This window comes from Erythranthe guttata, chromosome 12, assembly GCF_056151865.1.
Source record: "Erythranthe guttata isolate IM_541 chromosome 12, IM_541, whole genome shotgun sequence".
NCBI classification, from domain to species: Eukaryota; Viridiplantae; Streptophyta; class Magnoliopsida; order Lamiales; family Phrymaceae; genus Erythranthe; species Erythranthe guttata.
In genome coordinates this window covers 11,179,927-11,194,135 of record NC_142544.1, presented here as the reverse complement: position 1 = coordinate 11,194,135, position 14,209 = coordinate 11,179,927, and the positions used below count along the sequence as shown (strand labels likewise).

Here is a 14,209-nt window from a genome sequence, read left to right as displayed (position 1 = left end):
ACAAAATAACGGTATATCATAGGTATTTTGGAGGTATTCGCTAGACGGAATCCATTCATAACTCGTTTGAGGTGCGCGAGAATTGTAACCTGACATGTAACCAAAAAAATATTAAAAAAATAAAATAAAACAAAAAATAAAAATATAAATATAAATATAAATTAATTTGGGTGAATCGTGAAAATTGTTCAAATCTAGAGCTAGAATAGAATAAATAATTAAAATATTCCCCAACAACGGCGCCAAAAACTTGTTGGTTGAAATACATAAACGCAAGTGCACGTCTCGTACAAGTAATATAGTGGACTAAAAGTCCGGATATCGATCCCACAGAGAATATTTAACTATTTAATTCTAAACGCTAAATCCTGAAAATTGCTATCAAGTCCACCCTACACAATCGACTTTAGAGAGAATTAACTAAATTAAAATAAACTAAATTAAAACAAATTAAAAAAAAAAAAACAAAGCAAGAAAGCAATTTAAACACGAAGATTAATCAATGTAAAAAAAACCTAGGATTTTATTCTTCACCCTCTATGATTATTACTCCCCCAATTCCTTCAATTTGCAAGCAATTAACCCGAATTATTAACCTGAGATGCTAAATTAATCATAACCCGCTTCCGCGTGTATTACGATTCTAATACTCTAGATTCAATTACTGTATTCCTACGCAATTAATTCTAGAACACAACATTAAGCACAAATATCAGTAATGGCTACCTAAGAGATTAACTATATTGCTATGTTAATATATACCACAAAGGCACTTCTACCACAGTTCTAATTATTAACCCGATCTTCCGATTCATGCGATTAACAATAACATAAAAACACATAAGGTGATCAAGTTCATACACTTAATAAAAGAAGTAGAAGAAATAATACGGAATTAAAACTTGCATAAAATCATAAAATTGGGTTCATAAATCCCACATAGGGTTCAAAATAAAATCCTAGAAATAAAGACTTAGCTACTCGTAGTTCTTATGATAAATAAAATAAAACAAATAAATTAAATAAGAAAAACTATGCTTGAGTCTTCGTTGATCTTCGTTCCTCGCATTTTTAGGTGTAAAGTTTTCGTTCTTATGGTGTAGAGACTTGTTGCTTTTATAGGCTTTTCTTGATAAGGAAGTAGTGCAAACCTAATAGGAATCAAATTCCGCCACTTTCCCCCATCAGGATTTGTTCTTCGATTTTCGCCATGTTGGAGTCCGAATTTTGGAATTTTGGGTGAATAAGAATTTGATTTATTTCCTTATTTGCAACTTTTTCTTTTCTTTTTTATCTTTTTTCCTTCATGGACACCTAATTCTCTTTTTTTCACCTATAAAACACAAAATCAATCAATTAAATCACAATATAATTAAATCTAAACAAAGATATAGGTAAAGTAAACATGTTGAGCTTAAAATCTACACTCAACAAACCCCCAAACTTGAACTTTTGCTTGTCCTCAAGCAATATCTAATCGTAAGCAAATAACTCAACTACCGCATCTAATCACATAGATTAATGACCAACTTCAATTTCTCAGAACTTGTAATTATAATGAAAATTCTTAGGCATTCGCAAGCTCAAAATTCAACAGCACATAGTCACTCACCATTGCTAAAAGCCACAAATCATGCAATTGCTTCAAGCATCCATTATTTGCAAATTAAAGATAGAAATAATTTATACTTACATGCGTATGTTTGGGTCCAAATACTCACCAAAATATTCTACTCTACTAATATCGAACATTAAGCTATTGGGATCATTGGGGCTTTGGGGCTTTCAATTGTTAGGCTCTTTGGTTCGAGGTAGGAAATATGGGTATATGTGGCTATTCTTCTTGAATTGAGGTGACTACGCCAAAATTTGAAAGATAGGCGTTTGAAACAATGAATTCACCTTTAAAGGACTTTACATCAACCACCACTGTAAAAACATTTAACACCAATCAACTCTATAAATTGTGGTATTTGATTTCATCAAAAATATCCTCAACTGGAAAGAAAAAAAAAACTAGTATCTAAAAGAATTTAAAGAGGTAAAAAACTTACATGGATTTTAAGCCCATCAATGGAGGATGGTAGAACTAGTTCTCTACCACCACTCCTCTGTCAATCTCCAAATAATGGAGATATGGACGGTGGATGAGAGTCGGCTTGATTTTTCCTCTGCTCGTTTTATTTTATTTTATTACGTTTTTTTTTGCCCCTATTCTATTTTCTGCTTCTGGTTCTTTTGCGCCTCTTCTCTTGAGCATTTGGTGGAGAAATTATGAGAAAACCCTAGATATGTACATGATATATATTTAGTGTGTGTTGTTTCTCAAAAGGAAAAGGAGAGTTATTGGCTACTTTTTTTGTCCATCAATATTATTTTTATATATATTAACTTAAACAATGTATCAGTGCTTATTTTTTTTAATTAGAAAAATCAGAGTTGTTGACAATTTTTTTGGTTTGTTTTTTTAAATTAAATTTGCAGATTATTTTTCACACAATATGTTTCAATTTAGAAAAACAAGGAGCATTTAAATTTTGTAATATAATTTTTTTTTAATATACGAATAGTGATGAAAACAGTTATATTTAATATGCAGATGGATTCCAGTGGATATTTTACAAATATGCTCAAAGAGAATGAAGAATTTGTGCAAGAACCTTTGTATGATAGTTATTCAATGGAAACGGATAGAACAAATAATTCTTCGAAACGCACAAAAAACTTTTCAAACGACGAGGACATCCTCCATGTCTCTGCATACCTCAACACATCGACCGATCCAATACATGGAAACCAACAAAAATCTGATATTTTTTGGGCGAAAGTGACCAAGTATTTTGAAACATATAGTGACGCATCTCAGCGTTCACAGTATTCTCTTACGAGCCGATGGGCTGTAATCACCAAAGATTGTTCAATTTTTTCTTCTTTTTATAAACAAATTCAAGAATTGCAAAAAAAATGGTACAACAGAGCAAGACAGAGTATAATTCAATCTTATACTAATTTTTAAACTTTTTGTCAAAATTATTAACTTGGTATTATGTTTTTAGATACTCCATGCCACACAAATGTTTCAAGAAACCACAAATAAACAATTTTGGATGGACCATTGTTGGAACGAGCTGAAAAATCACCCAAAGTGGAATATTGCTACAACAAGTTGACGTTCCAATAAGTCGTCAAAAAAGTTTGTCGGAGCAAGTCCACAGTCTTCGTCACCTGCAACTGAATATAGCGATGCCAACCTTAGATGTGATGATTTAGATTTTAACGAGTTCGAGAGACCAATTGGTACAAAGGTTGCAAAAGCAAAAAATGGAAAAGAGCATGTCCAAGAAACTCAAAGTTCTGTTGCCGCCTCGTTTTTTGAGGAATGTTCATAGGATTACGCTCGGGCCGAACATCAAAAGAAAGAGAGATTTGACTAACTATTCATATTCCAACAAGAATACCTGCAACTGGAGAGGGAAAAACGACCGGACTTGAAAAAAGACACGGACATAAAAATTATGATGACCGACACCTCTGGCGTGGATGAAATGAGTGCAGAATATTTCAAGAAATTGAAGATGGATATTATGTCATGATTGTCCTAGCATGCATATTATATTTGGAGTATTGTACTAAATGTATTAGCACATTTAGTATTAATTTACTTATGTCTCATTTTGGTTTAATGTATTAGAATATCAGTTTAGTTTTGTCTAATTTTATCTTAATATAGTATCATATCATCATGATGTATATTATTTATTTTAAAAAATATATTTTCTATATTTTTTAGCAAAAGGGTACTGAACATATGACATGGAGTAATAACTTAAAGCCACGTACTGCAAGCTAAACAAATAACCTTAAAATAAAGTACAGAACATAGATTAATTAGGTCTGCCAAAATATATAAACTGAAAATACATATTTATTCTCTTCCATGAATCTGCCACATGTGTTCAATAAGGTCTTCTTGGAGTTGTGTATGGTTTTCCCTATTTCGGATGCGCCTATGAACTTGAAGAAATTTCATTAACTCGGTTGTGGGTTCACGGGATATCGCAATTGTCGGAACTGTTTCAAGTCTATCACAATCTAAAACATAGTTGGTGCCTCTTTGATCCTCAACAATCATGTTATGTAGTATGACACACGCGTTCATTATACTTCGAAGGGTTTCTAAATCCCAAATTGTGTTGGTCCGCGAATGATTGCAAACCGTGATTGGAGAACCCCAAAAGCTCGTTCTAAGTCTTTCTTGCATACTCTTGAGCTTTTGCAAAAACTTGTTGCTTCAATCCTCTTGGAATAGGAATTGTCTTCAAAAATGTTGACCATTTTGGGTATATACCAAAATAATAACCCGTCGTATAATCATGTCCATTTATTGAGTAATTTGTGGGAGGAGACCGGTCAAGCACATTGATGTCATTGAGTGATCCCGGCAATCCAAAAAATGAATGCCATATCCACAAATCATGTGAAGCCACTGCTTCTAAAATAATCGTTGGTTTATGGATGTGCCCCGTGTAAATACCTTGCCACGCAATCGGACAATTTTTCCAATACCAATGCATGCAATCGATACTTCCTAACATTCCAGGAAACCACGTTCTGCAGTAAATGCCAGCAATCGCCTAACATCCTCGTTGTTTGGCGCTCTTCTGTATTGGTCCCCGGAAATCTCATCGATTGCTTCGACAAACCTCCGAAGGCTTTCTATGACAGTACTTTCACCAATGCGTACATAATCGTCCACGGAGTCGGCTGATGCTCCATAAGCTAGCATTCTCATTGCAGCTGTTATTTTTTGAGTGGATAACAAACCGAGAGTTCCCGCTGCATTCCTTCTTTGCTTAAAGTAGGTATCATAACCTTCTACATGATTCTGTATTCGGAGAAATAAATTTCGACTCATTCGAAACCTCCGACGAAATTTGGCCTCGGGAAACGTCGGATGAGGGGCAAAATCATCTTTCCAAAGTCGCTCATGGCCCTCCACTCTATCGCGATTTATAGCAGAATGACCAGGAATTGATTCCACGATGATGTGATAGACGTTGTCGACGAGAATTTTCTTCTTCCTCGACTATCATAGCCGCAGCTAAAAGTGATCGAAGATGATTTGGTTCATCAAAAAGATCATCATTATCAAAAAAAGGCTTGAATAGATTAAAGAAATTAGCCATTGAAATATTGTGTTGGAAGAAGATAAGTGTAGGAATACGAGTGCAACTATCACCTTTTATACTTGAAAATAGTTGTTGTAATTCCTCTTTTTCTTTCTTGAACATTAAAATAGTTGTCAGTTTATCCTCTTAAATTTAGTTTCTCAAAGTCTATTTGGAATTTAGATTTTCGATGCCTTTTGGATTTATCATTCTAATTAAGTGTTTTTATTAAAAAATATTCAAATATTAATTTGTATTAATAATATTGTTATTTTGAATAATTTTTTAAATGATCACTAAAATATAGTAGTTTGAATAGAATACGTGTGTTGAAATATAGTTGTTAAAATTAATTCAAAAATAAAATGTTGTAAAATAATAAAATATGATAATTATGTAAAATATAAATAATGTTGTTGGAGGCTGATTTTAAAAATGGTATTGCATAACACTATTCATCTCTTAAATTATAAATATAGACTATCATATTTTAGACAACTGTTGGAGATGACCTTATATGTATAAATGCAGATAGTGTTGAGGTCCAATTTTGTCATTTGCACATATCTATATAAATTTATACAATCAAATCTATTTTTGTCAGAATATATGTTCTTGAGTTATAATTAAATTAATATAAAATATATTAGGTGGTATACATTTGTTGAGATATGTACATAAGTTATGCAGATATTGTGAAAATTTTGGACCAAGATGAACTTGAGCCCATTTAATTTAGAAGAAAGTTGGTATATTTTATTTTATGTTTCTTATGAAGACACTGCAACCATGTATGTCAACTTAATAAATTTCGTCCTTGTATAATAGTCCGTAAATCATTTAAGAAGTATAAATCGTATGGGACAAGTGAATCGAACTCAAGTTATTAAATATCACTAGGGCTGGCAATCAGGCCATGTGAGCTGAGCTTGGGTCGGCTCAAGCTCACATACCATTGGGGCTCGTTACTATAGGCTCAAACTCAATGTATTTTTTCGGGTTTCGGGTTTATATCGGGCCCCGGTACTATATAACTGTAATGAGTAAAAAATATTATAGAAACAAGTAATAAAAAGATTTACCTCCATTGAAGCCAATCCAAAATAACCGTAAACGATCTTTGCAAGTTATTGTTGAAATATTTGATTTTTGAATAAAATATAATTTAATTGTTTTTTTCTTAAATCAATTTTCAGTATTTCCGAAATTTTTATTATAGGATTTATTATTTACAGTTAGTGTGTAGTTATTTTGAGCTTAATGGATAAATGTTTTTTTTTATCATATGTTTAATTATTCCACTAACTCACTATCTTTCCTAGTATGTTAATTTCGTGCAAGACATGATGCTCCTAAACTCTATAAATAGGAGAAGATCCAAGTTCATTTCTCACCATTTCTGAAGAGAATTAAGAGCGCAAAGTTGCGAGCGTTGGACCATCTTTTACAACACCTTGTTTTTTTTTTTTTTTTTTTAATTTATAAATTTCTCATTACAATATTGAGTCTGTTGTGTATTCAATCTCATTGAATACTGGTTTGTATTCCTAGTGTACTTCTAAGAAATATTGTTCTAGATACTAGGAATTGATTTACGAAAAAATCAACTCGTGATTTCTTCTTAGAAGAGAATATCTTAGCTTCTCATTTGTATTCTTTTGAATACTATTTTTAGCATGTGAAGGCACCATCCACAAGTTATATACTTGTGGAGAATGATCTAAAACTTGTGTTATTTATATTCTGCTACTTAATCTTTCTCAGTACAAGTTTTTGTTTATCTCGTTTAACGATCTCTAATTTTATACAAGTTGTATTTAAATTACACGAATTCGAATGCATTGAATACTTTCAGTTATTGAAAAAACTTAAAAATAAGACTAAAAGAAGTAAAAAAAAAAAAATAGAAATTCTTATTATTGGAAACGTTTTATATTCTCAAATCTCGGTGATGAATTTCGGTAATTAGATTTCGGTGGGACCTTATTCGGGTTGAGCCATCTAGTTCCTTTTATTTTGACTTATTTATTTGCAAAACAAAATAATCTTATACAGTTGTAACTTGTATGTTGAGCCCAACATTAAAATAATAAGTATATTATATATTTATTATTAATAACCTAAGCGGTCGAGCTTTAATCGGGTCGAGCCTTAGTAGGCTGAAACTCGGCTCATAAATAAATCGGATTTAATAAAATGTCTCAAATTCGGCCGAAATCACTAAAAAGTAGGCTCAACTCAAATATAATAGGACTGCGTTATCGAATTTCGGTAAGGCCCAACTCAATTACCGATCTTAGATATCATTTTCTTTTTTACTCCACCAACTAAATCGCCGGTTAGAATATTCAAATCCCATTCAATTACACGACAAAAAAGAAAAAAAAAAAAAAAAAATCTCGATCAATAAGTTGACTTTTCTAGTCAAGACTATTATTGCTTCTTTATTCAATCACGTGCATTCAGTTATGTTGAAGGGTTTCCTTCTTTAATAAAAATACATAAATAACTCATCACTTTTATCTTAATAAATTTAGAAGTGGAAATATTATTGTTTATGTTTGAAAACATAAGTATTTATTGTTTTGGAAATTTACTAATTTTGATAAGATCTTTCTATCTTATCAATTTCTATAAATACGGCCAACAACTACAACAACTTTCCATCAATTACTGAAATATCTATATTATCACTCATGGCAAATATCGCCATTTTAATATCGATATTACCCGTTGTAGCCGCAGTGCTTCTTTACCAAATAGACCCATTCGACCCGGCTCCGTATCCGGATCACGAATTGACCCGAAATGGAGAACCCTTGTTCATCCCGAAGAGAAATAGCCAGATGCTCTTGGGTTCAGAGAAGATCGGGTTCGGTGAGTTGCCGGCGCCGGAGGATATTGCTTATGACCCCAAGACAGGCGTTATATACACCGGCTGTGTAGATGGCTGGCTCCGCCGTGTATCTCTCAAGGGCTCCGCCGCCGCCGCCGCCGACTTTGTGGTGGAGGAATGGGTCAACACTGGCGGCAGGCCGCTGGGAATAGTCCATGGGATCCACGGTGAAGTCATTGTTGCAGATGCTGATAAGGTCGGTATTTTTTAAATCTATACTTATCCACCTACTCTCTACTCTACTCTTTTACTTCTTAAATTTTAATTTGTGTTTGGTCATATTTTAGCTGATTTATGGTTTATCCACTCAAGTGATGCATTTTTATGGAAGTCAATTTCAAAATATATTTGAATTACAAATAGGGTATTATCGCCTTTTTCTTCTTTTGAATATATAAATTGTATTGATTTTTTAATTAAAAAAAGTTAATTAAGTTGTTTTTTTTTTTTATGACTCAATAATATATTATTTTAAATTAAAATTTTAGTTATATTAAACTTTAACAGAAAAACATTTTATACGTCTAAGATTTTTTTTTTCTTTTGAGAAATTCAAATCCTATTATAAATTGGTGGAATATGAGACGGGGCAAGATTCGAACCCTAAGGTATGTTTGTTTCTATTTTTAAATTCAATTTCCAGTTTTATACTATACATAAAATTGGAATTATGTTTGTTTGACAATTTTCAATTGGAAATTCCTATTTTTCTTAATAATTTTTCCAATAGAAATACACTATTCATATTTTTCCCACTTTTTAAACCTATAATAATAACTACTAACCTATTTCTCTCTCCTCCATTTTTTCTCCCATCTCAATAATAATAATAATAATAATAATAATAATAATAATAATAATAATAATAATAATAATAATAATAATAATAATAATAATAATAATAATAATCACTATCATCATCCTCAATCATTATATTCTACTTTTGCACTTACTTTCGTAGAGAAAATTCACCACAACCAAACATATTCTCATTTCTACCCTAAATAACACTAAAAATACCCTTTCACCCAAACATATTCCCATTTTCTACATAAAAACCAATAATCTACTTTTTCCATCAAAAATTTTGAAAATTAGAAATTCCTATTGGAAACATAACCAAACTTCCCGTTACATCTATTCTCTAATAGAGGTTAGGTATCAATTCTTCTAATGAGAGTTGATTTATACCTCTAAAAATTGAATATCAATAAACATAAAATAAGGTTTTTAAACTTGTCTTATTTGCATGGCTAAAAAGAATGTATTATTTTTCATATTTACTGTTTCTTTATTTACAGAAAATAAATTGTCCTTAGATATGTTATTCACTAAAGTTTTAAATATTGTTACTTATTTTAAAAAGAATATATAATTAACTTGATATGTTTTTAATTATAGATCGTTTTTTTTTACATTTATGATAGTAATTTTTAGATATTCCCAACTTTATGATTAAGTAAAATCTAATAAAATATGAACTAGCTAGTTTCAAAACAAGTAGTTAATATTTTTATTTTGACTTTTTAAAAACTTATCATCAATAGAGAGTCATAATAATTAATTTACCGAACCTAGCTACATAAATTAGAAGTCTTGGGTATTTTATGCTTTTATGTGATCGTATCAAAGTATATTATATTTTAGTTATTTCATCCATTTCTTATTTTCTTGAAATTTTAGAATTTAATTATGTATTGTAAGATATTAATTCTATAAATATCCAATGCTAGTTAATCTAATAATAAATGACTAAGCTATGTTTAAAAGTATGGTGTTTAAAATGTGAGAGTTCATATATTTGTACAATTATTTTTAGCTACACCCTTTTTTTCGGAACAATATAATTACATAGAAGCCTATCTAAACTAATATTCCCGTGGATATCTAAACAAAAATCGAAATTTGTACTGGCATTTGATTAGTTTTTAGTCACAAACAATCCAATTGTTGAGGGAGTAACTTTTTGTGTCAGGGTCTATTAAACATAAGTAGGGATGGTGTAATAGAATTGCTGACAGATGAGGCAGATGGTCTGAAATTCAAGCTAACTGATGCCGTCGATATTGGTCCTGACGGCACACTCTACTTCACGGATGCTTCTTACAAACACAACTTTAAAAATCACTTTGAGGACTTTCTAGAAGGTAGACCCAACGGCCGATTCTTGAGCTATGATCCATCAACTAAACAAACACAAGTCTTGGTTAAAGATCTTTACTTTGCAAATGGTGTTGCTCTCTCTGCTGACCAAAGTTTTGTTATTTTTTGTGAAACCGCCATGTGAGTCTTTTTCTTTCTTTTTTTAAATTTTGGACAATATTTTCTATTTGTGTATCTTTGTTAAATGATGAAATGCAGGATGAGGTGCAAAAAGTACTACATACAAGGTCCAAGCAAAGGTTCTGTGGATATATTCGTTGAAAATTTACCTGGATTACCAGATAACATAAGATATGATGGTGAAGGTCAATATTGGATTGCCTTAACCACGGTAATATATAGTACAACGCGAACGATTTAACAACTTTTATTAGAATATATAATATTGGATGCAATAACTTATAGAGAAATATTTTAAGAGTATATATAACATATTCTTTATTGAAACGACTTTGGTAGGATACAAGTGTTTGGAAGCTGGCACAAAGATATCCCTTCATAAGAAAGGTGATTGCAATGGTGGATAGGTACATAGGAAGACCAAGTACTGAGAAAAATGGTGGTGTTATTGCTGTTGATTTGGACGGAAAACCAACCGCACACTACTATGATTCGGATTTTTCTTTGATCTCAAGTGGGATTAAAATTGGGGAGCATTTATATTGTGGTTCTATTGCACGTCCGTATATTATTCGCCTCAATCTCACTCGATATCCTGCAACTCCAGCACCATCATCATCATCAAGGAATTAAAGCTCACAATCGGTTTTAATTATGTATTATCAACGATCTATTTTCTTTCCTCGAGTGACGTAATATTCATCAATAAAGTTCTATTATTAGTGTCTTGTAAATTTAAGATTTTTGCGACTTCGACAGTAGCAGTATATTTTGGAGACTACAACAAAAAGAGCTATTTATAGTATTTCATAATAGCGTTTTCGATCAAACTGCTATTATTTATAATATAATATAAATATAAATAAATTATATAGAGAGAGCAATGGAAAATATTGGGTGCAATATTTTTCCTTTTGGGCGGCCGCCAAAATAATTGAATAGCTAAATACATTTACGCATCTTATCTACTCACTCACGCCGAATCTCTCTATACCGGCCCCTACATGTGTCTCCATTAATCCAACTTCAGACTCGCCATCTGCAGTGAGGGTGAGTTTGGTATGGCAGCTGTACAAAACCCCCTTGAATCACTACCATTACCGAAATCTCAGTATTATGAAATTCATTATCATTGCTCTACCAAAAGTTTCGGTATACCAAAAATTCGGTCCGGTACGGTATGATAATGGTAATTACCAATACTATTTGCGTCAATATTGAATATAATTTTTTCAAAACAATTCATGGCATATAAATGTTTAAAGTTTTCAAAACTAGTATTCAAGAGATAAGCATTACGAAGATATGTTTTTAACTTATCTAATATAAAATACTTCTTAAATATAATTCTAACATAAAAAATCTAATGTAAACTATATCATCATTAATAAAAGGGTTCAAAATATTTTTGACAAACCTAAAAATTACAACTAAATTTAACTAATAGGAGTTACTTAACTACTATCTTCTTCTTAACAGAAAAAAAAGATACTGTCTTCATTTTTTATATAAAATAAATTAATTATTAAAGTATAATTTTATTTATTAATAATATTTTGGTATGGTGTGGTAATGCCGTTTTAATAATTTTGAGTATGGTTGCCCTACCAAAAAATTCGGTACGGTACGGTATGGTGTTGAGCGTATATTTTACACTCAATGTATACTTTCTTACGAGGATTTTTGTATACTTTTATTGATTTAATGATGCTTAATGAGCGGTTTATTGTATTTTAGGTACAACTTGACGATTTGGGAGTTCCAAGGATGAAACGAGCCAAAAAAAGGTCAAAACGGGCAAAAACGGAAGAAAACAGTCGGGTGCTGAAAATTGGCCGGCGCGGCCGTGCCAAATTTAGCCTATTTTTTGCGCGGCCGCGCCAAATGTAGAAGTTGGGCAGAAGGTTTCGGCGATTCTCGCGCGGCCGTGTGAGAATTGCACTGATTCTCGCGCGGCCGTGTGAAAACACGCTGAAGACAATTTTGGAGTTTTTAATCACACAAGAAAATCTAAAATCTTCTACCAAATTGGGACATCTATTTAAGGACAAACCAAACACGAATTAAAGGACTTTTCGAACACAATCTTAGAGGAAGAGGAGCGAGAGAACGGAGAAACGAAGACGAAGACCTGACGAATCTTCATCATAATTCTTCTTTCACCTATCTTTTTTTAATCTATGTCTTTTTATATTTTTATTATATTTTTCGTAGAGAACATGAGTAGCTAAATTTTTTATCTAGGATTTTGTTGGATCCTTATGTGGGGATGGTGAACCCGTTTTCTTGAGATTATGCAATTATGATTTTATGATTATTTCTTCTACTTGTTATGATTGTTAGTGCATGAACATGATCAATTTATGTGCTTTATCTGTGATTATTGGGATTGACTCGACATAGCTATTTTGATAATTAGACGGTAAGTAAAAGAACCTTCTAGTAGTTTTCACCGGATGAGTGTGTCAATTGCATGTGGTGTCGTAGACATACATATATCACCTTAGGTAGCCATTTACGAGACTTGTTAGTTAATGATTTATTCATAATTGGTTTGCATAGACATATAGTGAACCGTTTATGAATAATAGACTCATAATACACGCGACAACGGGTTATGAGTAAGTTAGTGTCTCGGGTTAATAATCAGGAATCATATATTTCATAATTGAGGGGTTTTGGGTGAGAAATTCTTGCATAGGGGGAAGATAAAATCCTAGGTTCGGTTTTATATTGATATTTTCTCGTGATTATTTGCTTTCATAATTAGTTTAATTGTTTAATTGATTTAATTTGACAAACTTGCATAGGCCGGATAAAAATCATAGTTGTTAGAATTTAGTACTTAGGATTAGATAATTTGAGTATTCCCTGTGGGATCGACATCCGACTCTCAAGAGTCAACTTTTATTACTTGTTTGCGATACGTGCACTTGCGTGTTAGGTATTTAGCATCCAACATATGGTACAGTAATTATTCCATAGAAATATTGTGATAGAATATAGGCAGGGTTCGATAGGACAACAGATTGCTAGGGTAATAGCGTAAAAGAAAAAAAAACCCTAACTACAGCCGCCAAACAACTTATCCACTTTTATTTTTTTATGCCATATTGACGTCTGTTTTTATTCATATGGAAAATCAGGTATATCAATAACTATTTTCTCTTATATTGATGAAAAGTCCCGATTCATATTTTACTATTAAAATCTTAATTTGGGTGTTCAATTTAGTAAGTGTATTATCTTTTCAACACTCCGTCTGCTAAATAATGTTATTGCAAAGATGAAATATCAACAATTTATGCAAGTGCATAAAGGACTTGCAAAATGTAAAATGAAAACAAAAAGCATCATATGTAAGTAATACGAGAATTAACCAAACAAAAACGGTACTTGAGAATAGCAAATATCATATACAAATGCAAAAAAAGAAAAAAAAAGATTGTACGATTAAACTTTTAAAGTGCAATTATTGAATCATAACCATGTATGGTATAACTAATCATTAATTACCGAAATATTAAATGCAATCAAGAAACTGAAAACAATACATTTCAAACAAAAAATGGCAAACAAGAAAATTTCAATGTGCAAACAAGAACATGATGGCTCAATTACAAACAAGTAGTAAATAGCAAACAAACAACAAAATGCACACACTATGCAAACCATATGAAAATCAACAAAATGCAGTTTACAAAAACAACAAGAAACTACAAACAAGATTTCAAATAAAAAATTGCGAACAAGAAACTTCAAACCGAAAGCCATATCAAACAAGAAATGAGAAATTTCAAAGTGAAGCCAAGTAATTGGTACAATAGAAATTAATTACAACCAACAAATAGTGTTGAATAGT

At 31.6% G+C, this 14,209-nt stretch overlaps 1 protein-coding gene and 1 pseudogene across 1 annotated transcript; one reads left to right on the top strand and one right to left on the bottom strand.

The window, feature by feature from the left end:
• Positions 1-4,244: 4,244 nt before the first annotated feature.
• On the bottom strand, positions 4,245-7,010 carry LOC148766448 (protein ANTAGONIST OF LIKE HETEROCHROMATIN PROTEIN 1-like; annotated as a pseudogene).
• A 631-nt stretch (positions 7,011-7,641) lies between these two features.
• On the top strand, positions 7,642-11,177 carry LOC105974166 (protein STRICTOSIDINE SYNTHASE-LIKE 5-like). Its single transcript, XM_088826748.1, has 4 exons — positions 7,642-8,260; positions 10,040-10,347; positions 10,426-10,558; positions 10,687-11,177. Exons 1-4 carry the CDS (start codon positions 7,865-7,867, stop codon positions 10,978-10,980), a joined length of 1,131 nt encoding a protein of 376 aa, XP_088682874.1. The 5' UTR covers positions 7,642-7,864; the 3' UTR covers positions 10,981-11,177.
• Positions 11,178-14,209: the final 3,032 nt, after the last annotated feature.